This window comes from Pelodiscus sinensis, chromosome 27 (genome assembly GCF_049634645.1).
Source record: "Pelodiscus sinensis isolate JC-2024 chromosome 27, ASM4963464v1, whole genome shotgun sequence".
In the NCBI taxonomy this organism is placed as follows: domain Eukaryota; kingdom Metazoa; phylum Chordata; order Testudines; family Trionychidae; genus Pelodiscus; species Pelodiscus sinensis.
Window position 1 is genome coordinate 9610920 of NC_134737.1, and position 24606 is coordinate 9635525.

Sequence of the window (24606 nt, forward strand, 5' to 3'; positions counted from 1 at the left end):
CAAAATGATTGCCCACCCCCTGGCCTAGCACCTCAGCCGCCACACTGCCACCGTCCATAAACCAGGCTCGCCACGGATCACGCAGGGACGTGCAAATAATAGAGGGGGCGGCCTTTGTAGTATTTTGGGGGGGTCACCTCGGGAAGTTTTCTCCGCCGGCAGTAGGGCTACAAACCCACTTTGGAGAAGGCAGGCTGGAGTGCCCCTGCTCCCCTGGACTCCAGAGGCTGGAGGGGTTTTAAGGAAAACAACTGTCTGGTGGGGAGGGGAGCTGGCAGTTCACACCCTGCAGCCCTGCCCTGCAGGGATGTTAACACCAGCGCTGGGTGGGACCACAGGCATCCATCAAGGGCAATCAGCAGCCAGAGGGTGTCTTGATTCCCCCTCCCCCTTCTAGCTAACCATGCAGGCTCTTTTGCAGGGGAGTCTTGCTGCTGTCGGGCTGGAAGGAAGGAAACTGAACTTTTCTGTTTCCCCTCCCCTTTTCTCCTCTGCTCTGGGTAGCTGCACCCACAGCCCGGGCGCATGGCTGCATCCCCAGCTGGCCGGGCGTGTGCTGCGCGTGGCTCCCTAGGGCGTGCGGCTCACTCTGCAGGGGGAGGCGAGGGCACCCCGGCTCAGCGCCTCGTTGTGCTTTTTCCTGCCTTGAAGTCGGTGTCCTGACCCCTCCCCACGCTTGCTCAGCTGATTGGTGCCTGGCCCGTTTTAAAGCGAGACCGCCAAAAAAAAAAAAGCCACAGCCACTGGAGTTGGGGTGAGTGAACCCACCCCGCCTTTCTTGACTGTTCCCCCAAAATGCCAATGAATGGGGGAGCAAAACAAACGGGGAGACAAAAGTCAGGGCGGTGTGAGTCACCTTGGGATGGGGGGGGGCATTGCAAACCCCAGGGAGTCATTGCAGAAGAATTCAGGAAGAGGTGGGGGAAGGTTTGCAACGCTGTGCCAGCATATATCCTGCAAGGGCTGTGTGGGGGGAGGAGGGGCAGACAGACCCATGAAAAGTCGGGGGGAGGGTAAGTTTCCCCTTTGCCTTACAGCCACTGATGCCCCACTTGCAAATGCTAGTGAAAAAGTTGGTTAGCAAAGCGTTCGGTGGCTCTCCACTGGCTTTTGTTAGCAAAACGTGCCTTTGGCTCTGGTCTTGCTGGTGAACTGGTCCATTCCTGTTGGTGCCTCCTTCAAGGCAGGTTCCCAAATGCTCCCTCCCTATCCCCCTCCATACCCTACCTGTGTAGCTGCAACCTTCCCCTCCCCGCCACTCACTCTTAGCACTTCTGGAGGAAAATGATTCATTCCCACTGTTCCAGCCCTCCAAGCTGCAAGCCTGCCAGTACACCAAGGACGTGGCTCCTTTGCATTGTAACAGTACGACTTGCAAGGCTCAGATCTGCCCCCAGACTGAGGAAATGCTGCAAGAGCTTTGTAAGCAGTTTCTTGTAGAACCACCCTTGGAAAAAGTGTGGCACGGACCAGGCGGTGTCCAGGCACACAAAACTGCACAGGGAACAGTGCGCCCTTGCTCGCCACATTGTGAACTCCCCACCCCCGTGTTGTGGTGGTTGGTTTTAAAACAAAACTGTCCTCCTGCTTTTTGAGCAGTGTCGTGGGAGTGCCAGTTTCTGGGCCTGCAGTCTGGATGTCTGTGCTGTGACCCCACCTCTACTGATGGGGAAAGAATCAAATATTGCAAATACAAGCATAACACCCAGACCAGGAGTCTCCTTAACGGGAGGGAGGGCGGGCCTGCTTCTCCTTGCAGTTTGTCGGGCTGGGGGCATGTTAGTGAGGCTCCATATTTTCAGTCCTGCAGCCAGCTCATCCTACAGGCGCAGGGTAGGTGGAGGATATAGAGCGTAGAGCAGGGGTGGACAAAAGGGCATCCGCGGGCTGAATCCGGCCCGCCGAGCAAGTGGATCCGACCCGCAGGGGCCCAGCTGCTCTCCCACTCCCTGGACAATGAATTGCCTGAAGACTTCTCCGCTCTGATTGGCCTGGGGGTGGGGGAGCGTGCCAAGCCTCTTCCAGGGCATGGGTGCCTAGTGGAAAGGGGGGCAAAGGGGCTTCCCCGCCCCCAGACCGATCATGGTCTGGGGGTGGGGTAGCCCTGTCCCTTCCCATTTAGGGCCTGCCTCTTCCGGGGTGGCCCCCAGGCAAAAATTATTGCCCACCCCTGGCTTAGGGGGCCTCCAGAAGGTAGCTAGGGGCATGTGCAGGCAGGATACCTCAGGGCATAGCTGTTGTTGTTGTTGTTGTTCGTCCATCGTATTCGAAGAGGACCTTGACATCTAACGGGTTGTGGACTGTCCACGGTGTGTCCGCAAATGGCTGATAAGGCCGATACGGGCACAGAATGTTCTGCCACATGTCGGGCAGACATGTGTGGGCACCACTGTTGCAGCTTTTGCAACTCTGGCTTTACGGAGCGCTCGCTTCTCTTGTGCTATGGTTGTCCTTCTGGCTTCAGATGTTTGCCAGCCTTGGTAGAGCAGCGTGTGCCATGTCGATCGGTCTATGAAGCAAACAATGTTTAGGGCACCTTTTCTAGCTCCCAGTGTATCCACACCTGCTGCTTCGTCGCTCGCCCGTCACCACGGGACTTTAAGGTTTACGGGAATTAGGGGATGTCGAGATGTCAAGACTTGCGCGTGAATTGGATTAAAGTGAGGGAGAGGTGCGCATAGTCAGCCTCACTCTCTCTTCCCAGATTCCATCTTGCTCCAATGGCAGGACTAATGTCAAGACGGTTGGAGATGGGCTGGGCGCAGTGGTTGACCAGGGCATCTTTCATGTCTTGCCGTGCTCTTAGCGTACCACATCGCTTGCAGAAACCACCTTCATGACCGTTGGTCCTATTCTAGTAGGTCTCATCCGCTCGATCCGCCGGAGTCTGTCTTCACATGCTCGGGATAGACAAGTCCCTATCTCACCGAAGGTCGATGACCCGACGGCTACTCTCAACCTGGTTTAGCCAGCCTGTCGAAGCTGTTGCCCGGGGTGTGGCCGCTGCACATGCTACAGCTACTAGGAGCCACAGGTGAGAGCTGAGTGACAAGTGGGGACCAAAGGTGGATGAGCTGCCCTAAAAGGACACGACATGCCCGTACATCAGAGGTGCTACCCCTCCCTGAACACCCCATACACCCCAGGGCATAGCTAGGGGCGGGGTGGAGCTCAGGGTGTGTGGGGAGGGGTACCTAAGGGCTGGGTGCAGGGTGGGGTGGAGCTCAGGGTGGGGGGGTAGCTAGGGGCTGGGTGCAAGGTGGGGTGGAGCTCAGGGTGGAGGGGTAGCTAAGGGCTGGGTACAAGGTGGGGTGGAGCTCAGGGTGTGTGGGGAGGGGTAGCTAAGGGCTGAGTGCAAGGCGGGGTGGAGCTCAGGGTTTGGGAACGGTAGCTAGGGGCTGGGTGCAAGGCGGGGTGGAGCTCAGGGCGTGGTGAGGGGGCAGGAGGGAAGCGTGGGATGCAGGATGCTTGGGGTGCAAGGAGAGGTGGAGTGGGAAGGGGCGCCGCTGTTTCTGCAGGGCCCAGCCATGCCCTCAGTCCCTAGTTGGCAGTGGAGGCAGCTCCATTCCTTGTGGCTGTGTGGGCCAGACCGGGCCCATCCTACACGGTTACGGTGGCCATTGGCAGCCAGTGGGTCGTGGGCACCAAGGACTACGCCTGTCGGAGCCTGGCTTACCCAGCTTGTGTGGGGAACCTGCCCTGGATGCACAGAGCGCTTGGCACCACGGCTGGGCCCTTGGACATTCTGGCCAGGATGGACTGTGTGGCAGCTCACATATGGGACCCCTTGCTTTGAGCTCTGTCAAGTACATTGAGCTCCTTGGCTGGACTATGGGCCAGGTGCTCTTGTATATTAATTACTTTACTGTGGAAAGACAGCCCGCCAATGGAGGGGTTAAGGGGGCAGCTGCCCCAGGGCCTGTCAATTCTAAAGTGTCCAGGACTCCAGGTGGCCACAGCAGCAGTGGCGGCCTGAAGCCACCGCTCCAGGCAGCTCTAAGGACTGGAGGGAGTGCGCTGTGCCGTGGATGGTGCTGAGGGCTAGGGCAGGTGGTGTGATGTACTCGCTATCCTGGCCCCGCCCCTTCTGCCTGAGGCACCGCCCCTTCTGCCTGAGGCACCGCCCCTTCTGGGCGGGCGGAGCTACCCCTCTCCCACCGTGCCCTGGGGCCTGCCGGGGCTGTCTGTTCCCCCGGCCAGAGATCGTTAGGACTAGCACCAAAGATTTGGCTTGTCATGGCGCCCAGAGATCCTGATTACGTTGTGCAGAAACAAGAGACAGCCAGTCAGTCAGAAATTGCTCTTCTGTGGTTATTCCTGAAGAACTCCCTGCGTGGATGCTCTGTGACCAAGCCTACACTAGCGTTTTTGTCGTGAAAACTTTTGTCCGTGAGGGGGGAAAAAACACTCTGACTCACAAAAGTTTCACCAACTAAAGCAGTGGCGTGGCCAGCACTATGTCAGAGGGAGACACTTTGTTAGGTCCATAATGTAGACATAACCTTATTCCAGAATAAGGATTTGTCTACACATGAAGGATAACCCCGAATAAGGTGAATTGTGAATTTCAAGTGAACAGATAATCTATTCTTGATATGTGAACACTCTCATTCCAAACTTTACCTTAATCTGAATTAACTGTCAAGTGTAGACAAGCCCTAAGTACCCAATTCGGAAGTCTACATCTTTTCTTTTATTGGAAAGTTTCCAGCTAATGGCTCCCCCCAGTCCTCAATTTAAATGTAAATGGCATTTATAAAAACTAACCTTCTCCTTGTAGTCAGCCTGCTTGTGCATGTATGAGTTTCAAGTTCCTGATTCAAAAGCTGAAGTTAGTTTGTCCCAGAATCAAGTGGCCTATTTTGAGAGGTAAGTCAGTGTTGCCTGCTCTTGTGGTTTTATTGAGACTCTTGCAATATTTCCTTTTCGCTCCAGCACTCAGAGAGAAGGGATTAACCAAGAATCTTGATTTTTTTCATTAAAAGGAAAAAATCAGTGAAATTGTGGCCTGAATGCATCCCACAAGCCTAAAAAACAGAAGGAAAATAGAGCACCCAAAATATTTTTATTTTAAATTTCATGATTTGAGGTGGCCTGACTCATGAGTTTGGGTTTAGCACTATTGCATCTGTCTTGTGAATGGTCCCTCACTCCACCTGGGCTCTCAAAGCATTTTATAAAGGCACAGATCCCCACTCTAGAGAGGGAAAACTATGGCCTGGCGTGGGGCTGTGAGGTCACACAGTGAGACAGTGCCAGAGCTGGAATAGAACCGTAACCTCCCACGCCCAGGCCTTGTTTGTTGCTGCATCCAGTCTGTTTCCCTGTTCCTGCCGCTTTTCTCACAATGCAAATCGATGAGGTCGGTTTCGTTTGGGGGCATCTCCCGTTTCACTGTCACGCGCTTCAGTGTTGGGGGCTGCAGAGGGCAGGACAGTGTTTATCTATTTAGAACTATTTTCACTGGATTTTGGGGTGTGCAATCCCCTTTCTATTGGCTGTCGTTTTTTAGAAAAGCTTCTATTTACAATGCATCTGGCTGGGGCCAAATTTTAAATCCATATTTGCAGGGGGCAGACCTCGGCAGTGTACTGAATGAGAGTGGCTAAAACTAACAGGCCCCGGTCCTCTCCTGGGGCTAGTACGCTCAGCGATGATCAACTTACGGTAGGGGTTGAGAACGGTGTGCCACGTGGTTCCAGGTCTGGCCTGGGGAGGTTTTCTGAAGTGGTGTCTGAAGGCCAGCACCCGTGACTCCTTAGACCGGTGCCGGAGGTGGTTTCTGGCTTTCTCGCTGCAGACGCTCTGCATGATCGATTGTACTGCCAGAGTGGCAGCTCGCCAAGCTTCTCACCTGAATGAGGGCAGCAGATCAAGCCCTTGAGTTGTCCAGTTATCAGTGGCCAGTGGGTGTCACTTGTCGTGGGAAGGGTAGTTGGGGGAGGTGCGCTGAAGACGTGCAGTGGATTTCCATGGGAGGCGAGCCATCAGGTAGGCGCCGCATGTCTGAGTGCCGGGCCGGGATGAACTCATGATGCGCAATAAGGGGGCTTCTCAGTCATGTTCCTCTAACGCCAGCTGGGCTGGAAACCACATTTGGTGAACCTGGGGAAGGGGACACGGCATCTACTCTACCACCTGATAGCACAGGGGTGGGGAGCCTGTTTTGGGCCGGGCACTGCTGACCCACAGCTATAGCACCTGCTATAGTGTGCTCCCTCCCTCCCATCCAGTGACTCTGGGCTACAGATTAACAGGTGACCAATACATGCTGGGCTAATAAATCTGTATTGCGTTATCAGTATGTGCCATTTGGAGAGAGCTACCTATATTAATAGGCATTAAGCACACAATATCAACACACAACAGAACACCAGAGTTCCAAACAGGTCGTGAATGGAGGTTGTTCGTATCGGAACAAAACATGACGGCTGTTCTAACCGCACCTCGTCATCGTACAGCTTTGAAACTAGGGATGGAAAATCCTGTTTCATGGGTTAACCGGGTAAACGTGAAGTTTAACCGTTAGCCAATTGGGTGGGCCGCTCCCTGACCCTCCGCTCCAGCTGGGCTGTCCCCACTGGTTAAGCAGTTCACAGGTTAATGTTTCACATCCCTGTTAGAAATGTTACTATGCCAAAGCAAAATAATGCTTGAAAGGAAACAAGCACAGAAACCGTTTCCTTAATGTGTCAAATCTTTTTTTTTTTTAAACTTTTTTTTTTTAGTAGTTTACATTTAACACAGCAGTGTACTTGTGTTTGCAGGAAGACGAGGTTCTTCTGTAACTTATTAGATTTCATATATCGATCGATAGATGGAGATAGATACAGATTTCAAGCATCCTATAGCACCTTGCATTAGCTGAAGTAACTTTGGCGTAAGTAGATAGTGAAACTATCAGGAACGGAACATGTGGGATGTTTTACCATAGTAACAGGGAGGGAGTTACTCTCTCTGACCAGTCCTGGAATGTCCCAAAGATAAGGACAAGATATATGAGTGTTCTACTCTGGTAAAACCCCATGAGATGCCTCCTCCCCGCCCCCGCACCCTCCCCCCCTCTGTCCTGCTTGGTACCTGGAATGCCTGAGCTCAGAACAGAGAGCCAGCGGTTACACCATGATACCAGAAAAACAAAGTAGAAAGATAATTTGTTAAATCTGGACTCAGTATCTTGTTACTCGTGAACGGTTTGGATGGAAAAAGGAGAGTGTGAGGGGTGTACCTATGGAACCAGGCCTGCTTTGTAACCGTGCTGCATAAACCTGCTTCCTGGAAACAGGTATCGTATTGAACCTTTTTTCCTCTACTCCACTATCACGGACGTTTAGCAATACCTCGGAGTGACTGGCATTTCCTGTCTTGAGTTTATTTCATAACTAACTGTGGTCCCGCAATTGACCGTGTGATTTTACCAGGAAAGTTTTGCATAGTCAGGGCAAAAGAAATAATGGGAAATGAGTAGCAGCAAACTTTGGTGTGGCAGATAGGTCTGCAGTCCTACTGAATTGTATGAAACAGTGTTTTTCAACCTTTTCTTATAAAGTACCCCCTTTTCCAATATATATATATATATATATATATATATATATATCCCCCAGTTCCTACAGTTTTCAGACACGCAAATTTTTTTTCTACCATTTCAACATTTGTTTAAACAACTTAATCGTAGCCTGGCAGGCAATGAAATTTTTGGGTGTAAAAAGTACAAAAATAATAAAACGCTGTAAAACTTAAAAGAAAAATTCATCTTTCTCCAAATTTCAGTTGTGTTGAAGTACCCCCCCCCCCAGACTTCTCTTGAGTACCCCTAAGAGTACTCGTACCACTGATTGAGAAACCGTTGATAATCTCAGCAGTTACGTGCTGTGGGCGCTGCCGTATAACACTTATATGGCAGAACCCACAACGCAGCTGGCTCCCCAGGAATGGGGCCAGAAGCCAGTGCACACTAGGAGCCAGCTTCCCTCCCCACTCCAACAGGCAAGAGTGCCAGGAGCCAGCTCTCAGCTCCCCACTTTTAAGCTGACCCCTGGCATGTACCAGCTCCTGCCTGTCGGCCCCACTCCCAGGGAATCGGCTGCACCCCATGCTGCTGCCTCAAAAGAGGCAGTAGCACAGAGTAGAATCCAGCTCCCAGCTTTTAAGCCGGCTCCGGACCCTGTTCCCAGGGATCTGGCTGCTGCCCCACGGCACAGCAGTGGCAGCCGGATCTCCAGAAGTGGAGGGTGGGGGGGAGCCTGCATTTAACCATTGATGGCAGTCGATAAGTGCAGACCTGTCAGTTAACCGTTTCAATGGTTATTTTATTACATCCCTAATGGAGCCTGGGCATTACTTTGCTTCCAGCACATCGTACACAACTGCAAAGGGAGGGGTGTTACACAAACGGAAAAGGAAGTCGGTGCAAAGCGTCAGCCATAATAAACCAGTGGGTATGGAGGGCTCAGGTTTGGAGGGCAGCTTCAAAATAGTAGAATCCCATCACGACTGCAGTCCCTGAACTGTTCTCGGGGTTGGGAGCGTGCAGCCTTTCTGTCTGCGCTGGTTGTTTGATTCATAAATTGAACTCACAACACATTTCTCTCCCCTCCCCCCCATCCCGCTCCTTTATTCCCAGGACTTGAACGAGTAGGGGCCTCGTCTTGTGGAACAGGATGTTCCCCGGAAGAGGGCACCCAAATGGTTTCTTCCATGTAAGTGGCTTCAGTGACCCAGCCGAGAGGCAAGGAGGCAGGAGGATGGCACAACTCGATGCCGGGGGTGGAGCTGGGACCCTCACTGAATCAGCTCTTTGGCCGGAAGACAAAGGGTTAATCGCCGAATGGTTCAGTGAGCTGCAGGCAGGGTGGGGCGAGGGGGAAGTGGTGGGCAAGGACACAACAGCAAAGTCACCAATGCCAAGTGTTTTCTCATCTTTTCAGTCTACTTCCCTCTCTGTCCAAGCGGGAGTCCGAGTGTGTTTGGGGGAGGAAATAGTGGAGTTCCACCCAGTCCCCTCCCATGCTCTCAGAATAGCTGGGTAGTTTCTACCAATACAACCACTAACAAAATGGTTGACCGCATCAAATATTGTAAAACCCACCATTAGGTTCCAGAGTTAACGGCTGACCAAGATGAAGTTGGGGACCGGTCGCATCCCTTTCGGAGCTACACAGTTAGCTCTGTCTCTAGCGCAAATCCAGTGACTCCGAGTCTCAGCCAGGCGCTGGGAACAGCTCTGGCCAGCCTATGTCAGAAGCTGAACCTGGTTATGGGGCTTTGTGGCTGACTTGTGCCTTGTGTTTGCTATGATGCTTTGAGGAATGGGGAAAACGTGGAAAAAGGGGTTCCAGTCTCCCCTGTGCTTCAAGAATCCTTTCCCAGGGACAGGTTGAAAACATGCCCATTTAACTGTGCCCCCTGCAACTGAGGCAGTGAGGCAAAGGCCGTGTCCCTGTATGCCACGCGCCTCACTGCTCCCTCCTTGTGCCACGTGTCATCTTTGCAATCCTGTCCCCAGGACTCGCCCTCCACCTTTCCGGCTGATTTTCACCGGGGTGACGAGGGCAGGGGACGGTCCCAGGACCATCAGCAGGCAGCCAGCTGGGATTACCACCCCGGGAGACGTGAGGAGAGATTCAGGGGCAGGTGGCACTCGGTAAGTGGATCGGGGCAGAGGCTCGAGGGATGTGGGGCCCAGGCAAATCGTGGGAGGAGGGTTGCCGTTGGGCTGGGGCAGGGCCAAGGGCCGTGGGTGGTTAGGACGATGTCCTGAGGAGAATTCTTGGGGCAGACATAAGCAATCGCTGCTTGGTTACGGCTTGATTCTCCCCCTGAGAAATATCCACTTCCCTTCCTGCTAATGCTCCCCAGCAGAACGTCTTAGCTGCGTCTCCTGCCTCTGGCCACCCACTTTCCTTGTGGCTCACGCCCAGAGAGGCCGAGTGCCCTAGCAGGGGCTTATGGCTGGACACCAGGACTGTTATCCTGGCTGTGCCACTGACTTTCTGTGTGACCCTGGGCAAGTCGCGCTACCGCCTCTTGCCTCAGTTTCCCCAGTAGTTAAGGAAAAGCAAACAGAGCTTGCCCACTTACCTGGCAGTTAAGTGCCCCAGATGCATCTCTTCCTGCAGCGGAGGAGTACAAAAGCAGAGAGAATGAGGTAAATGGGGGGCTCCCATTCACCTTCCTTCGTCGCTCAGGAGCAAGGGGGCATTGATTGAAACTGATTGGAGTAGGTCCTTGTATTTCCACAGTACAGAGTTAACCTGGGGCTAAGGGCTCGGTCAGTTTCAAAGGGGCATGGACATTTAGTGCTGTGGAGAATGTGAATAGTTACAGGTGCGTACCACAGGATTAAAAAGGCCACCTAACGACTACGAACCTTCATGCTTCAAGGCACAAGTCAGCCGCTCACAGGGGTCAGGCAGAAAATTCCCCTTTGGGCCCGTTATTCCATAGTGTTCAATGCAGGGGTTCTTGTACCCTCCTCTGAAGCAGCAGGTGCTGGTCACTGATGGAGACAGGATGCTGGAAGATAAGTCGTCCCCCCCGCTCCCCCCGAGTTTGAGCCAGGCTGGGAATCCCAGTGAATGAGGCCTCAAGGCAGGTCGTGCACCCGCATGTCTCACTCAGGACTGGCCTCACCCTGTTATCTTTGCAGCCCTTTTCCCGAGACACCGAACCCTACCCCGCTGACTTCTACGGGGGTGAGGAGGGCAGGTGCTGGGCATCACAGGACCATCCACCGCCCGCTAGGCGGGAGAACCAACCCAGGAGGCACGAGGAAGGCTTCAGGGGTGGGTGGCATTCGGTAAGTGGGGTCTGGGCTGAGCCTCCATGCTCGGGGCACTGTCATGTCCCTGCGGAGATGGCAAGGGCTGGAAGTGGCAGGCAGAATTCCTGGTTTGTCCGTAAGTGACCAGAGGAATCTCTGCTTGGCTGATGGAGCTGCTCCGTGACCCGCACCCAGGTCTGAGCACTTGGGTGTCCTCCTGGGAGAGATTGAAATGCCACCCAGCTGATTAGCAGAGCGCCCGTAGTACGTGTGTCTACTGGTGGTGCACAGCGACACATGCTTTAGTGCACAGCACAAAATTTATTCCACATGCTGGTGCAAAAATTAGAGGAAACATTCCCCCCCACCCCCCCCCGCACTACAGTTCCTTGGTGCTGCCACTGTGGTCTTGTACAGCTCACACCACATTCTGGTCTGGAGTAGGGGCCTGGGCCTCAGGACCCCTGGGTTCTCTTCCTGATTCTGCCACTGATTCACTCAGTGACCTTTAGCAAGTTGCCACACCTCTGTGCTTAGGTGTCCCCAACTGTGAGAGGGCACTCGCCAAGCTGACACCCATGGGAGTGCCTTTTGACACCACCCCTGCCCACCTTCCCTTTATTTAACAAGGAGGGACTTCTGAGAGAGGGCCATAACATAATGAATGGGGGAGAGGATAGTTTGGGATTGGGGGCTCACCTGCCTGCTTGGTGCAAGAACAAGGGGAGCCAATGACCTTGGAAGGAAGCTGCAAGCGCCCAAAAGGAAACACTGTTTAGTCCGTGTGTAAGTGAACCTATGGAACTCACTGCCACAGGATATCTGGCTGAGGGCAGGAGCTTTGAAGGATTCCCAACAGGAGGAGACATTTATAGGGGCAGTGAGAGCCTCCACAGTTGCAGCCCATAGCATAAAATACCATGTAAAGGCTGCAAACCAACATGCTTCAGGTATGAGACAGCCACTCCCTGACAGGGTCAGGCAGAAAATTCCCTTCGTGGCCAGTTACTCCAGGGATTTCTTGCACCTTCCTCTGAAGCAGCCGGTGCTCATCATTGATGTAGTCAGGCTGCTGGAACAGAGGCCCCCTTCCCAGGTCTGGGCCAGTCTGGCAATCCCTGTGAGCGAGCCCCCGACCCTGTGACACAAGTCCTCACGCAGGACTGCCCTCATCCCGCGTCTTGCGTCTCTGCAGCCCTTTTCCCGAGACGTAGAACCCTACCCCGCTGACTTTTATGGGGGTGAGGAGGACAGGTGCTGGGCACCCCAGGACCACCAGGAGCCCGCCAGGTGGGAGAACCAAGCCAGGAGGCACAAGGAAGGCGTCAGGCATGGGCGGCACTCGGTAAGTGGGGTCCGGGCTCTTTCTCGGTGCTCGGGGCACCGTTGTGCCCGCATGGACAGCGCTCGCAGTGGAGTTAGGGTCGGGGGAGGAGGACGCTAGTGTCCTCTCTGCCAGGCTGATGGTGCTGGTTACAGTCCTGGAGGGGATCCCGTGTGAATGGAGCCTTCCCAGCTGGACAGACCCGAGGGCGTTCTGACCCCGTCCTGTAAACTCGGGGAGCCAGGCCGTCATCTGCCACAGAACATGACGGAATGGGTTTGGAGCTGATTCCTTTGTCACTGGACGCAGTCTCTCACGGGGCCCATTGGTGAAAGACTGTGTCCTGAGCCTGCCACTCTATCCATCTGGCACTCACCTTTGCCCTGCACTGGCCCTGGGGTGTGACCTAGGCACGTCCGTGTCCTGAGACTGGAGCTGACCCCCATCTCCTTCTGCGTGCGTCTTGTCTCCCACTGCTGCTGCTCCGGGGAGGGATGCAAAATCCCGTGTCATGAGTTAACCGGTTAAACATTACATTTCACTGGTTAACTGGTTAAATGGGGGTGGGCAGGGCGGGTTCTGCACAGGCACCAGCTGCTTGTGGCCCCGTGGAGGCTGGAAGCCAGCAGCCCTGCATGGGGGCCCGGTGGGGCTGGAGCACCCTTCGTTCTGAGTCATCAAATTTTGGAAGCGTCACTTCCGGAGGAGAAGGATGGTCTGTGGTATAAAGCAGGAGACTGGGAACCAGGATCTTCTGTTCCAGACCTCGAGTGGGGAGCGTTGCCTAGTGTATAGATCTGGTGACTGGGAGCCAGGATGCCTGGGTTCTGTCCCAGACCTCGAGAGGGGAGTGTTGCCTAGTGCTCAGATCTGGGAACCGAGATGCCTGGGTTCTGTTCCCCGCTCTGGGAGGCAGAGTGAGTGAGTGGATCTCCCCTTGTTCAGCTGCAAAGTACCTGTAAGAGTCACCCCTCACCGCTGTAACATGTCTCCCTTTTCTCAGGCCAGGTCGCCTAACCAGCACTGCCCGGAGTCAGACTCGAGGGAGGAGCGTGGCGGTTCCTGGGACAGGCAGGTGTCGGCAGGGCACCGGGGAAGCTGGGCCGGGCTGATTGCTTGGGGAGCCGAGGCGCTGAAATTCCCAGGCTGGCCCTGCGGGGGGTTCTTTGAGGGGGCTAGACCCAGGCGAGAGCAGGCCAGAGGGCACATCCAGGCACCCGGCTGTGCTGGCGTGACCCCCCTCATTCAAGTGATCCCAGGCTAGCCACTGCTCCCAGTCTCATCCCTGGCTGGTCTGGTCCCACTGCTGCCTCTTCCAGCTGGGAGTGTCTGGGCAGCACCACCCGACGGGGGAGAAGCCGCCTGGCGGGAGAACAGGAAGGACATGGGTGGAGTTGCCAGCAGGGGTAGATACGCTGGAAAGGAGGAGACGGGAGTGCCAGCCTGGGGAAAGGTAAAAGCAGCCCTGGAGGTTGGGCAGCCAGGCTGGGATGGGGCAGATTCCCACCACTGCCGGGGGGTGGGTACAGGGAGCCAGGATGGGCAGAGACTAGGAGCTGGGCTTTGTCTGACGTTTACGTGTGACCAGCCCTAGAGAAATGACGCCCAAGCCCCCTCTTCCTTCCCTAGGGAGCGAGGGGACTTCCCCAGTAAGTACCGTGGCCGCGGCTGGAAGCATCCCCGTGGCCCTTTCCGAGGCAGCTACCGGGGGAAATTCGCGCCTCGCTACCACCACTTCCGGCGCAGCTCCTCCAGAGGTCAGTCCCTTGGCAGCAGGTGGAGGGTACACGCCATACCCAGCATGCCCCAGGACACAGCCCTTGCCTGGCGGTGCCCTATCCCCAGCCAGATTCCTGGGTCTCAGCAGCATCTCTCCCAGGGTGAAGAAGCTGCCAGGTCGGCCTGCTGTGGAGGTCTCTCCAGCTCGGGGACAGAGGCGGGGTTCCTTGGGGTTTATTGCGAGGGCCCCAGAAAGAGCTGCAGGCAGGGTGCCGTGGGGCACAGCTGGCTGCTGGCATGTGGCTCTGCGAGGAGGAGGAGTCGGGCGGGAGGAGGCCTGAAGCTCATAGGAGAGGCTGGGTGGCCAAGTCTCCCCAGGCTGAGAAGGACCCATTGGATATTTCTGCACCCTGCAGGGGCTGGAGGGCAGAAGGGGTCTCAGTGGTAAACCAGAGCCTCGGGGGGAGGCACGTGGCCCGGCCACCTGGTTCTGTCTGCCTCACTCTGTCCCCCTTGGTCTCTTTGCAGAGAAGTTCAAGTCGTCCAGGTCGTCGGCCTCCCGCTCCCTGGAGAGCCGCTCAGCGGTAAGAGGGGAGGAGCCGGGTTCCAGCCTCTCACACTTCTCTGAGCTCTAGCCGGGCAAGGCGCAGAGAGGCTGGTGGGACGGAGCTGGTCTAAGAACCAGCCCACTTGTGGTTGGGGGTCCTGTGGACACTGCCTGGCCAGCCCATGGGTAGGAACCCCCCCCCACACACACACACCCCTGCATGTCAAAGTCAGGGGGGCTGCCTCAGCGTCACCGAGAGGAGAAGCTGGCCCTTAGCTGCTGTGGAGTTGGCCGTGGTGGCCATTCCCCAAACCCCGCAAAGCCAGAACCTGGCGAGCCCCAGCCTGGAAAGTCGGACTGACGTTTCCGAGGGCTTAGGCCATCTGGTTCCTTTGACATCGAACAGGGATCGGGCAGGCAACACGCTGAGGCGGCTTTGGGAAATCTCGCCCTCTGTCTTTCAGCCAAGGGCCATCCGTGGGCCAGAGATGGGGAGGAGTTGCCCACAGCCTCACTGGAATCCCAGCCACAGTGAGAGAGGCCGGTAGGCTAGTAGCTGTGAAGAGGAAGACTTGCCTAGTGGTTAGAACATGAGCTAAGACTTGGGAGTAAGGATGTAAAGGGTTAACCAGTTACCTGGTAAGCATTGCCTGACCAGAGTAACCGGTTAACTGGCGCTTGGCCTGGCTGGAGCAGCCCCCACCTTCCTCCCATCCCTGCCCAGAGTGCAGTGTGCTGGGGGGGCTGCTCCAGCCCGGCTGGGCCCACCACCCAGGATGTGGCAGGCTGGTTAACCAGTTAAGCATATAGTTTAACCAGTTAACATTTTAAACGGGATTTTATATCCCTACTTGGGAGAGCTCTGCCACAGAGTCCCTCGGTGACCTCAGGCAAATCACCTAGTCTTCCAGTGATTCAGAGACTAGCCCGGCCTCACAGAAGGGTGACGGGGACGAGCACAGGAAAAGGTTCACGGGGTTACGGTCCTGTGGTGACGAGGTGGGCACCGAAGGACAAAAGAGAGATTCCAGCTTCTGCTCTTTTTCCTTCCTCCAGCCTAGCAGAAAGAAAAGTGTGTCTTCTAAGACAAAGCCAGCAAAATCAGAAGTGCACAAGAAGCCTGGAAAAGCCAAGAAAGACTCCGCCGCTCCCGTGAAAGACCCCAAACCACCCCAGATCATGGGAGAGAAGCGGCAGGGTTTCCTGGGCAAAGGACGGGTCGCTAGGACGAGGGTGTGTCCCGAGTCCCTCGGGCATGGGGGCTTTGTGGGGCACTTGGGTGCTCCAGGGTACGGGGAGACAGGCAGATAGGATCACGAATGATTGAGCCGGTGAGAAGTTCAGGGCTCCTTGGCCAAGGGAGGGGCACTTCTCCCTTCAGCTGCCAGAGCGCCCTGCTCCAGATGGAGGAGTTCACATCTCCCAGCTGTGGTAGGGAGGGAGGGTGGCTAGAGATGGAGGAGTGGGAAGGGAGGGGATTCCTGTCTCTGGCTGGGCGTCCAGAAGAGAAGAGAGCCATGACTGCAGCCTCCTGTGAGCTTCTCCCCTGGGCGGGAGGCTGCGAGGAGGTGGGTGCTGGTGTTGGTGCAGTTTTTGGTGAATCCTCCTGTCCTGACTCCCAGCGGGGCTGCAGCTCCTGGTGTTTGCAACTCAGGAGAAGTAGGATCCTACCCCAGCCCCCGACTGGGCTGGGGCTGGGGGAGCAGTATGCTTGGGGATAGGTGGGGGAGAGAAGGGGTGGGTGGGTGCTGGCATCTGTGCAGTGGGGAGTGAGTTTTGGGCATCCTCACTCGCTCCCATCTGGACTGCAGCAAGAGTCAGGTGCTCACTGTCTCAGCACAGCAGCCCTAGTTGGGCTACAGACACAGGTCGAGTTTAACAACTGGCCATCTGCCCAGAGATGTTAAGAAGCCTGGGCTAAAATTTAGTGTGTTTGGAGGGAGACAGATCCAGAGCAGAGAAGAGGTTGGAGAGTTTCTACATGAGAAGATCTTAATGCAGGATCTGACTTGGATTGTATGGGTGTTTTCCTGTTGTGAAGCATTTAGGCTGCTTTTGTAGATAAAGATTCAGGCTGCAGATAGGCCTACTCATGACATTTGCGTGATTACATTTCAAACGAAGTCTCAGAGGGGTAGCCATGTGAGTCTACAATATTAAAAACAGCAAGTAGTCCTATGGCACCTCAGAGACTAACACAAATACAGTAATTCCTCATTTAATATTATAGATAAGTTTCTGAAAATGTTCGTGCTAAGCGAAAACGTACTATGCGGGGTCAATTTTCCCATTCAAAATAATGGAAAAGGTGGGAGTTGCATTTCAGGTGGTAGTGCCAAAGTCAATTTTTTGTTGGTGCTGGGTTGTCAACATCAGCATTAGATATCTAGCAACACAAGATAACTAGCAACACAAGTCGCGGCGGTTTGTTAAAACACAAAGATAAACAAGTGAGTAAGTGCAGGAGCACTGTGACCATGTGTATTCGTCCACTCATGCTTATTACCACTATTTTCACCAATTTATACCGCCGGGCGAAGTAGTCCGCCACTTGATTATTTTCGTGTTATTTCGGGGACGGTCGTGTTATTCGAAAAATGTTCCCCAAAAAAATCATGCTATTGCGAAAATGTGTTAAGCGGGCACAGGTTAAATGAGTAATTACTGTATATAGAATCATGAGCTGTTGTGAGTCAAACCCAATTCATCTGATGAAAGCTCATGATTCTGTATATTTCAAACAAAGTTTACACAGGTATTAATGGCTTAAGGTAAAACAGAAAAGGACTCTTTTAATGGGATTTTTGTAGTGTTGTAGATATCTGAAAACTCTGATCTTAATGATTTTTAAAAAAAATAATCCTGTGTTACTAATTAATACATGGTAAATTGTTAAAACTGGAGGAGCTTTACCATGGATCCGGTTTATTTGTTTGGCTTTCAGTTAGAGATGGATTCCAGGCAAAGTTACTTCCATTCAATTTTAGAATTTGTTTGGGGAGGGGTATTGGCATTAAAGTCAGATCTTTGCTATCTTGGTACAGTTCTGGCTCTTATGAGTCAGTGGGCATACTCCGAAGTACCAAGCACTGGGTGTGATGCTAGGTGTTTTGTGGGATGAAGAACTTTATTGCAAGCTCTTTGAAGAATGGATCTGTTTACAAACTCTGAATCCATGTGTTAATGCGCTCTGTGACTTCTGTTCTTTGAGTTGGTAACACACACAACGTGAAAGTTTCAAACCAGGAGAATTGTTATTTGTTTTTACAGGTCTCTGTTTACTTGCACAGCATGGATCCTAAACATTCATTTAAAATATTCATAACCAACCACATGATGTTTTCCCTCCCTTTCTATTTTCAGTGGTTGTGGCTTTATTTGCTGTCTGTGTTGCTTTATTACTTATTTTTACTGTTCTATGGTTGTGCACTATTACTCAAATTAAGGGTTGACATCTCAGAGAAACTGTATAAGCCTGAGTGAATGCCTTTTACTCTCCTTTTCAGTGTCAGTAAATATTGTATTCATATTTGCAAGGAGAGCATGACTATTTCTAGTTGACTTCTAGATTTGTTTAGCATCTTAAAGCTGGGCTGTATGTGGATAATTTTGTGACCTACAAAAGTCTGTAGCATGCTAGTGTTTGGGCAAATGCTTCATTTTTTGAGAGCAGCTTTAGTGGAGATTGTGAAGATTTAATGGTCTATGGGAGTAGGTTGTTAAATTGGGCCTCTGATGCATATTTTTTATGCTTTGATTTAATGGCCAAGCCTTTAATTTATTTATATAACTGTTTTCAGTTTGCTTCGTTTTGGTGTGTTTACCAGCTTGAGATGTTAGGATCATAAAATACATGTAGGAGTATAGCTCCTTGTGAATTATCCCTTGGTTAAATATTTGTTCGTCCTTCATACCTTCGAACTGTTTAAAATAGATATTTATATCTAGGCTCTTTGTTTGTACTTGGTGGTGCACATCCACACATGACCTCCATATTGGTGTTGCCCATGGATGGAAAATGGTAGAGTGAACCCTGCTGGCAGACTCATGCCTAACGTTGTATGCTTATCCATAGAACCAACCCAGCTCTGGGAGCAGCTGTAGCATAGGCAAAGGCAACACAAGTTTGCCTGCTTCCTGTCTTCCTCTGAGGGTCTAACCTCCTTCTCTGATCCCATCTGAAACCTCTGTAGGTCCAGCCCGAAGCTACCCAGAAAGCCACAGACCCTCCCAGCCAGGCCGGCTCTGCCATGGATACTGAACCCCCAGCTTCATCTGAAACCACGGACAATCCTCGTCCAGTGAAGACGGAGGGCACTGAGCTGGTAGGAACCAACCCGGCTCTTCTCACTCTGCTGGAAGCAGATGCGTTGGTGTCCCAGGACACTGCAATAGCCCCTAAAGGCCCTAGACCCTTTGTGCTAGGTGCTGTACGAAGCGGGCTGCCGACAGGAGGCCAAAGGGGACAGCTGCTCTGGGGCCCAGTGATTTAAAAGGGCTTGGGGCTCTGGGCTGTTACTAAGCCGGCAGCAGCGGCCAGAGTCCCTGACTCTTTAAATCACCACCGGAGCCTTATGCAGTGTGATCCGGGCAGCGCTGAGGGCTGGGTAGGGGAGGCTAGCCCTGCCCTTTCCCTCTGAGGCTCCGCTCTTTCCCCCGGAATCCTTAGTAATGTCTGTGGCAGTGCAGCAAAGAGGGTGTCAAAGCAGCCAGTGGGAAGGATTCTGGGGAGCATCTTCATCTTTGATCTTCGGACGCTTTGCCCAGACTGACTGTAAAGGAGGCTTGTTATGATGGCAGCGGGCAGCTGTCTGGAGCGGGGCGGAGTTTGGGCTTTGCTGACTCCTCTAGAGTCACAGAGCTCCTTGGTGCGACTCGCTGCCAGCATTCCCAGGGCTGCTGTCCACCTGTCCTGCCCTGGGATAGTCCTCATCTGTCTGAAACCTCTGCAGGTCCAGCTGGGGGCTGCAGATAACCATGGCCAGGCCTGCTGCGCTCTGGGGACTGACTCAGTCCTGACTGGGACCCCGGAGGATCGTCGTCTCCCGGACGAAGACATCAAGCTGGTATGAGCTAGGGGTGTGAGCATGTACTCGTTTACACGATTAACCGATGAGCCTGGGCTGATTGGTTAATCCTAATGGTTACATGCACCCTTCTCCCCCTGCTGCCTCTGTTTCAGAGGCGGACAGGGCAGGGGAAAGGAAGGAGCCGGTGCATGCGGGATGCTCTTCTCCCTCCCCCCCACGCTGCTGCCTCTAAAAGCTGACTCCCCACAAGCACCAGCTCCCACCCCGCCCACCACGTGTAAACGTGTAGCTGCTGTAAATGTCAGCAGTTACACGCTTACAGAAATCATCGCTTTTTAAAATCCCTAGTATGAGCTACTTCATGGGCGGGAAAAATATGGCCTGCGGGCCCCCACGATACTCTGGGCCACCAATGTCCTGCAGCCCAGCAGGACCCTCGGGCAGGCTCCCTGCCTGCTGTGTCGCTCCCTCCCTGCTCAAAGCAGCCGGCTGCGAGGACCGGCCTGTGTGTGTGTGAGTGGCTTGTGCCATTTGGAGGCAGGGGATCTCGTCACGCTGCCCCTCACCCCAGCACAATTCTCACAACTCCCATTGGCTGGAAACCGACCAATAGGAGCTGCTTGGGCTGTGTTTGTGGGCGCAGGCAGCTCGCAGAGCACACCTCTGCGCATGGCCCCAGTAGCCGCTTTGAGTGGCATGTAGGTGCACGGCAGGAGCTGGTAGGGGAAGCGCCTCTTGGCCAAAGCCTGCATATGGCTCCCCGCCCCCTCCTGTGTCCCAATTCCCTGCCCTCTGCTCCAGCACCAGGAAGGCAGGATAAGGGACGTCCCAAGGGTAAGGCAGTAGGGTGGGTTCTGGAGTGGCCTAATGGATAGGGCATCCACATGGGAGGCACAGTGTGGTGGGTTCTACTCCTTTGCCAACCGTCTCCCCACCAGCACCAGTCACCTCCAGGATGGAATTGAATCAGGCAGCAGGATAAGGGGCATCCTCAAGGTAGGGAGGTGGGGTGGATTCTGGAGTGGGTGTTCCCCCTCCTGCCCTAGGTCATAATCCTCTACTGCACTCAGACTGCCTCCCACACCCCCTCCATCAATATAATAGAAAAGTGTGGCCCATCACCATTTACCAAATTCTTGTAGCGGGCCCACCCCGAGCTAATCCATCCCCCCTTTCAGCTCCTTGCTTACGCCAGCCATGTTGGTGCACTGGAGGGCGATGGGATTTGAACTCTCCTCTACCCATCTTTTCCTGCCACATGCCCTTGATAGACCGTGCATTGCCATTAAGTCCCAACCCTTCCCCCTGGGCAATGGCGGGTCAAAGGCGTTTCCAAGGCAACTGGTGCAGAAAGTTGTGGGAAGCATCCGCATGGTCCATTCAGTCCTTTGGACTCTGCTAAGAAGCCAGCTAAGAAGGGTGATGGGAGTGTGATGTGGGCATTTGTCCAGCAGCACCAGCACTGATATATCACTAGTGCAAGGTGGCTGAGATAAGCATCTGGCCCTTCCCCTAATGCAGCGAATGGATGCAAGGGCACTTGGGTCACTAGCGTGTCTCGTGTTCTGCGGTGTGAAACAAGAGCCAGTGTTGTCCAATACACTGGTCTGGGACTCAAGGCACCTGGGAGCTGTTCCTAGCTCTGCCACTGGCTGGCTGAGTGACCATGGGCAAGTCACTTCTCCTGCCCCATGACTCGGTTTCCCCATCTGTCAAATGTGACTCATGACCCAGACCTCTTTCATCAAGCGCTGTGAGCAGTAGGGATGAAAACCGCCAGCTATGTGCCAGGGATTATTATTACAGAGGTCTCTGGCAGGCTCCCAGATGTGGAAGACAACAGAGATTTTTATCCTTGCAGCATCTCCTTTGCTTGCAGCGTTGGTGTTTCCGGTCCTCCTGCTTCACTTTTCCTCCCAATCTAACTGTTCCTCAATCCCTCAGGTCCGGCTGGAAGCTAGCCAGGAAACCACAGACCATCCCAGCCAAGGTGGTTCTGATCTGACCACTGAGCCACCAGCCCCACCTGGAACTACCATCAGGACAGAAGAAACCGAGCTGGTAGGAACTAACCCCTCCCTTCTCCTTGGATCAGATGCACTGAGGCCTGAGGAGAAGGTTGGGTTTGATGCCCTCTTCCCACACACTCACCCTTTCATTTGCCTGCCCCACTGTGTGGGACTGATGCTTGTCATTCCCGCCGCGCTGTCACAGCCGTGCTTCACATTCAACAGCTATGGAGAGGGCTTTGGCTTTGACTTGCCAGTATCTTCGCTGCTGCTGTTTCGCTCTGTGCACTGCCAACCCCCCAGCTCCCATCCTCTGGAATGGTGTAACCTCTCTTGTCAACATGAGAACGGCCATACTGGGTCAGACCAAAGGTCCATCTAGCCCAGTATCCTGTTTTCCAATAGTAGCCAATGCCAGATGCCCCAGAGGGAGGGAACAGAACAGGGAATCATCAAGTGAACCCTCTCTTGTCACCCATTCCCAGCCTCTGACAAACAGAGGCTAGGGACACCATTGCTACCCATCCTGGCTAAGAGCCATTGGTGGACCTAACCTCTTTTTAGAACCCTGTTAAAAGTCCTGGTCTTCACAACATCTTCTGGCGAGGAGTTCCACAGGTTGACGGTGTGCTGTGTGAAGAAAAACTTCCTTCTGTTTGTTTTGTTTGTCCCCTCAGAAATCTCCACAGCTCCAGCCGGAAGACGACCTGAAGGCCCCGGATCTGCTCAGCCAGGCTGTCTCTGCTTTAGAGATTTCACCACCTGTGTGGCCAGAGGTCACTGGGGAGCTGCTTCCCGTAGGAAAGGAAGAAATGGAGCTGGTATGAACTAACTTGTTGGCCCCCATTCCCGCAGGTTAGCACCCTAGGTGGGGGAGGAACTTAGTCCTTGCCCATCCCCCGGTTGCTTCCCAAAACATCCTCGGAATCCTTTGTACAGGCGTTTGGAGCGTGCTAAGGCAGGCACGGGAGCTGTTAATTTCTTGGCGGCTGAGCTAGGGTTACCGGTGGTGGTCGTTGTTTTTGTGCTGGGGTGCCCACCCACTGTGAACTAGGCTGAGAGCCGTCAGACTCCCTCAGGCAAGGGATACAAATGGCTGTCCGACTGCCGCGATCTTTCAGCGCTGCCGACCTGGGCCAGGCTTGCATTGGTATCCATCTCTCTCAGCCACACTGGGCTGCCCTTTGGCATACGCAGCTGTGCTGGGCACCACTCCATGTGGGGCATCAGTGGCGCTCCAAATGTAGTAGTGCCTTATGCTGCAATGCCTAGAGCCACGACCGGCTGCACGCTGCACTGGCTCTGGTGGCCCCAATCCCCCCGCTCTGCCTCCTGGCCCCATCAGACCCAATCCCCCTGCTGCCGTCTCCCCACTCCAGTCCCTGCTCCGCTCAGCTCCACCTGCCAGTCCTCAGTTCCAGCAGGCTGCACCACTCCTCCTTCCTTCTCCCGGTCCGCAGCTCCCGCTGGCTATGCCATTCACTCGGCCTGCTCCCCCACCAGCCTTCCTGCCCCACCCACAGCTCCTGCCCTACAGCCCTGCCCTATGGAGTGGCTGCCATCCCCTTTCCCCCGTGGAAGATGGCGGGTGCAAGTGCACAGGCTGCATAAGGCACCAGAAATCATAAGGACAGCCCTTCATTCCCTCTTTTTTACTCAGGCAGGAAGCAGGTGGCATAAAGCTCGGAAAAATGCTTTACAATATTCTGCAGCCATCGCTCTAACGCCCCCACCTTCTGCAAGCGATGCAGGGCCGGGGTTAGGGGGCCTGGCTTCTCCACTCATAGAAACTTCCCCTCTGGCTGTTGGGTTGGACTTGGGGGTGATTTCATTTGTCAGTAGCTCTGGTTCACTCGTGGACCTGCACACACCCCAGCCCCGTCCTGCCCTAGAGCAGGTTAACCTCCTTCCCTCACTCTGTCTGAAACCAACGCAGGAGCAGTTGGATGCTTATCAGGAGGCCCCAGGCTGTCCCCAAGCCTGTGCTGCTCTGTCTACCCCATTGGAGACCATGGAGGACCTGCGTTCCGCTGCCATACTGGCCCGAAAAGAAGAAATTGAGCTGGTAAGTTCTAATGGTCCCTTTTGCTCACCCAGGAGCAGGGTTGGACCTAGAAGCCTGGAGGCTCTAGGTGTGTCCAGGATCTGGGTTTCCCTTCCCCTCCCCAACCATCTCCATCGTCTGCCTTGCTTTAAGTCCCCAAATCCCTGGCAACAGCTGCGCGAGTGCTTCCAAGGAGGCACAATGGATTGCCAGACCTGTGTGTGTCTGCTAAACGTGATCCTGGGTGGGGAAGAATGAGGTTGGAGGTGAAACCCCAGAGCCAGCCATGAGGAGTTCAGGACTTGTGAGATGTGCCCAGAAACCAAAGCAGCCTCGCTCCTAGCCCCCTCCTCCTCAATTGGCTGTTTTTAGCCTACGCCCGTGGCCCTACCGACATGTGAAAAATATTCTTCCTCCGGGGGTTTTGCTGTGCTGGGGGTGGATTGAACTGGAGGCAGTCTGAGGACTGGCCAAGCTGTCTTAACACCTCCTGTTGGCTGGCTGGCCCATTTGCCCTCTCCTGTGGCTGAGGGTTGGGAGTCTGACCGCTTTCGCCCCCAGGAGCGCAGAGAGATCCTTAGGCCGCCCGCAAAAATGCATCATGACGGCAGCAGGGATCATCGGAAGCAAATTATTGCCCCAGCCCTAGGGGGCGCCGCTGGCTTGAATCGTGTCGGACCCTTTTCCCGGGGCTAGGTTGAGGTTAGGGACTTGCCCGCCCGCTGCCTCGTCTGACGCGCTCCCCTTCTCCCCTCCCCGCAGTCCTACCAGCAGTACAGTCTGGCCTTTGCGGTGGTCGCCACCATGCTGCTGCAGAAGGAGCCGTCCATGGAGGCGGCGCTGGGGGCGGCTCTGCGGGCCAACCTGCGGCAGGTCGGGGGCCACTGCCTGCAGGAGCTGGAGCGCTTCATTCACAGCTATGACGCGGGCGCCGCCCACTCGTGAGAGGCGGGCCCCGTGGGAGACGGCTGCCGTGGCTCTGAGCCTGGTGGGGGCGGCGACCACCGCGGGGACTCCCCATCTGCCAGCAGCAGATGAAAAACCAGCTGGTGTGGATCTGTGCCGCTGATGCTGGGCATGATGGGCTGAGAGCAGAGCCCCAGCACGGAGAGCTGCAGTCGGGGTGCTGACGCTGGGCAGTGGCACGGAATGGGAGAGAGGCTGGTGGCTT

General features: G+C 54.4%; 1 protein-coding gene across 5 annotated transcripts; it reads left to right on the forward strand.

Moving 5' to 3' along the window:
* The first annotated feature begins 455 nt into the window (after positions 1–455).
* Positions 456–24596, forward strand: LOC102444769 (uncharacterized). Of its 5 annotated transcripts, none has more exons than XM_075910571.1 (16): positions 456–754; positions 2859–3034; positions 8624–8699; positions 9506–9643; positions 10649–10798; positions 11958–12107; positions 13090–13161; positions 13720–13843; positions 14334–14389; positions 15409–15585; positions 18546–18677; positions 19305–19418; positions 21327–21443; positions 22069–22212; positions 23328–23456; positions 24198–24596. In XM_075910571.1, the coding sequence occupies exons 3-16, from the start codon at positions 8661–8663 to the stop codon at positions 24378–24380; spliced, it is 1725 nt and encodes a 574-aa protein (XP_075766686.1). In that variant the 5' UTR covers positions 456–754; positions 2859–3034; positions 8624–8660; the 3' UTR covers positions 24381–24596. The 5 variants fall into 5 exon arrangements, with proteins under 5 accessions (XP_075766686.1, XP_075766685.1, XP_075766684.1 ...); XM_075910570.1 differs by having other exon boundaries at positions 2862–3034; XM_075910569.1 differs by lacking the exon at positions 456–754 and having other exon boundaries at positions 2603–3034.
* The last annotated feature ends 10 nt before the right edge of the window (positions 24597–24606 follow it).

Excerpts from the sequence above, each read along its gene's own strand:
- LOC102444769 (XM_075910571.1), top strand. The coding sequence starts at position 8,661 with ATGTTCCCCGGAAGAGGGCACCCAAATGGTTTCTTCCAT. Across the intron at positions 8,700-9,505 it reads ACCCAAATGGTTTCTTCCAT|GACTCGCCCTCCACCTTTCC; the intron begins GTAAGTGGCTTC and ends TCCTGTCCCCAG. Across the intron at positions 13,162-13,719 it reads GCGGTTCCTGGGACAGGCAG|CGAGGGGACTTCCCCAGTAA; the intron begins GTGTCGGCAGGG and ends TTCCCTAGGGAG.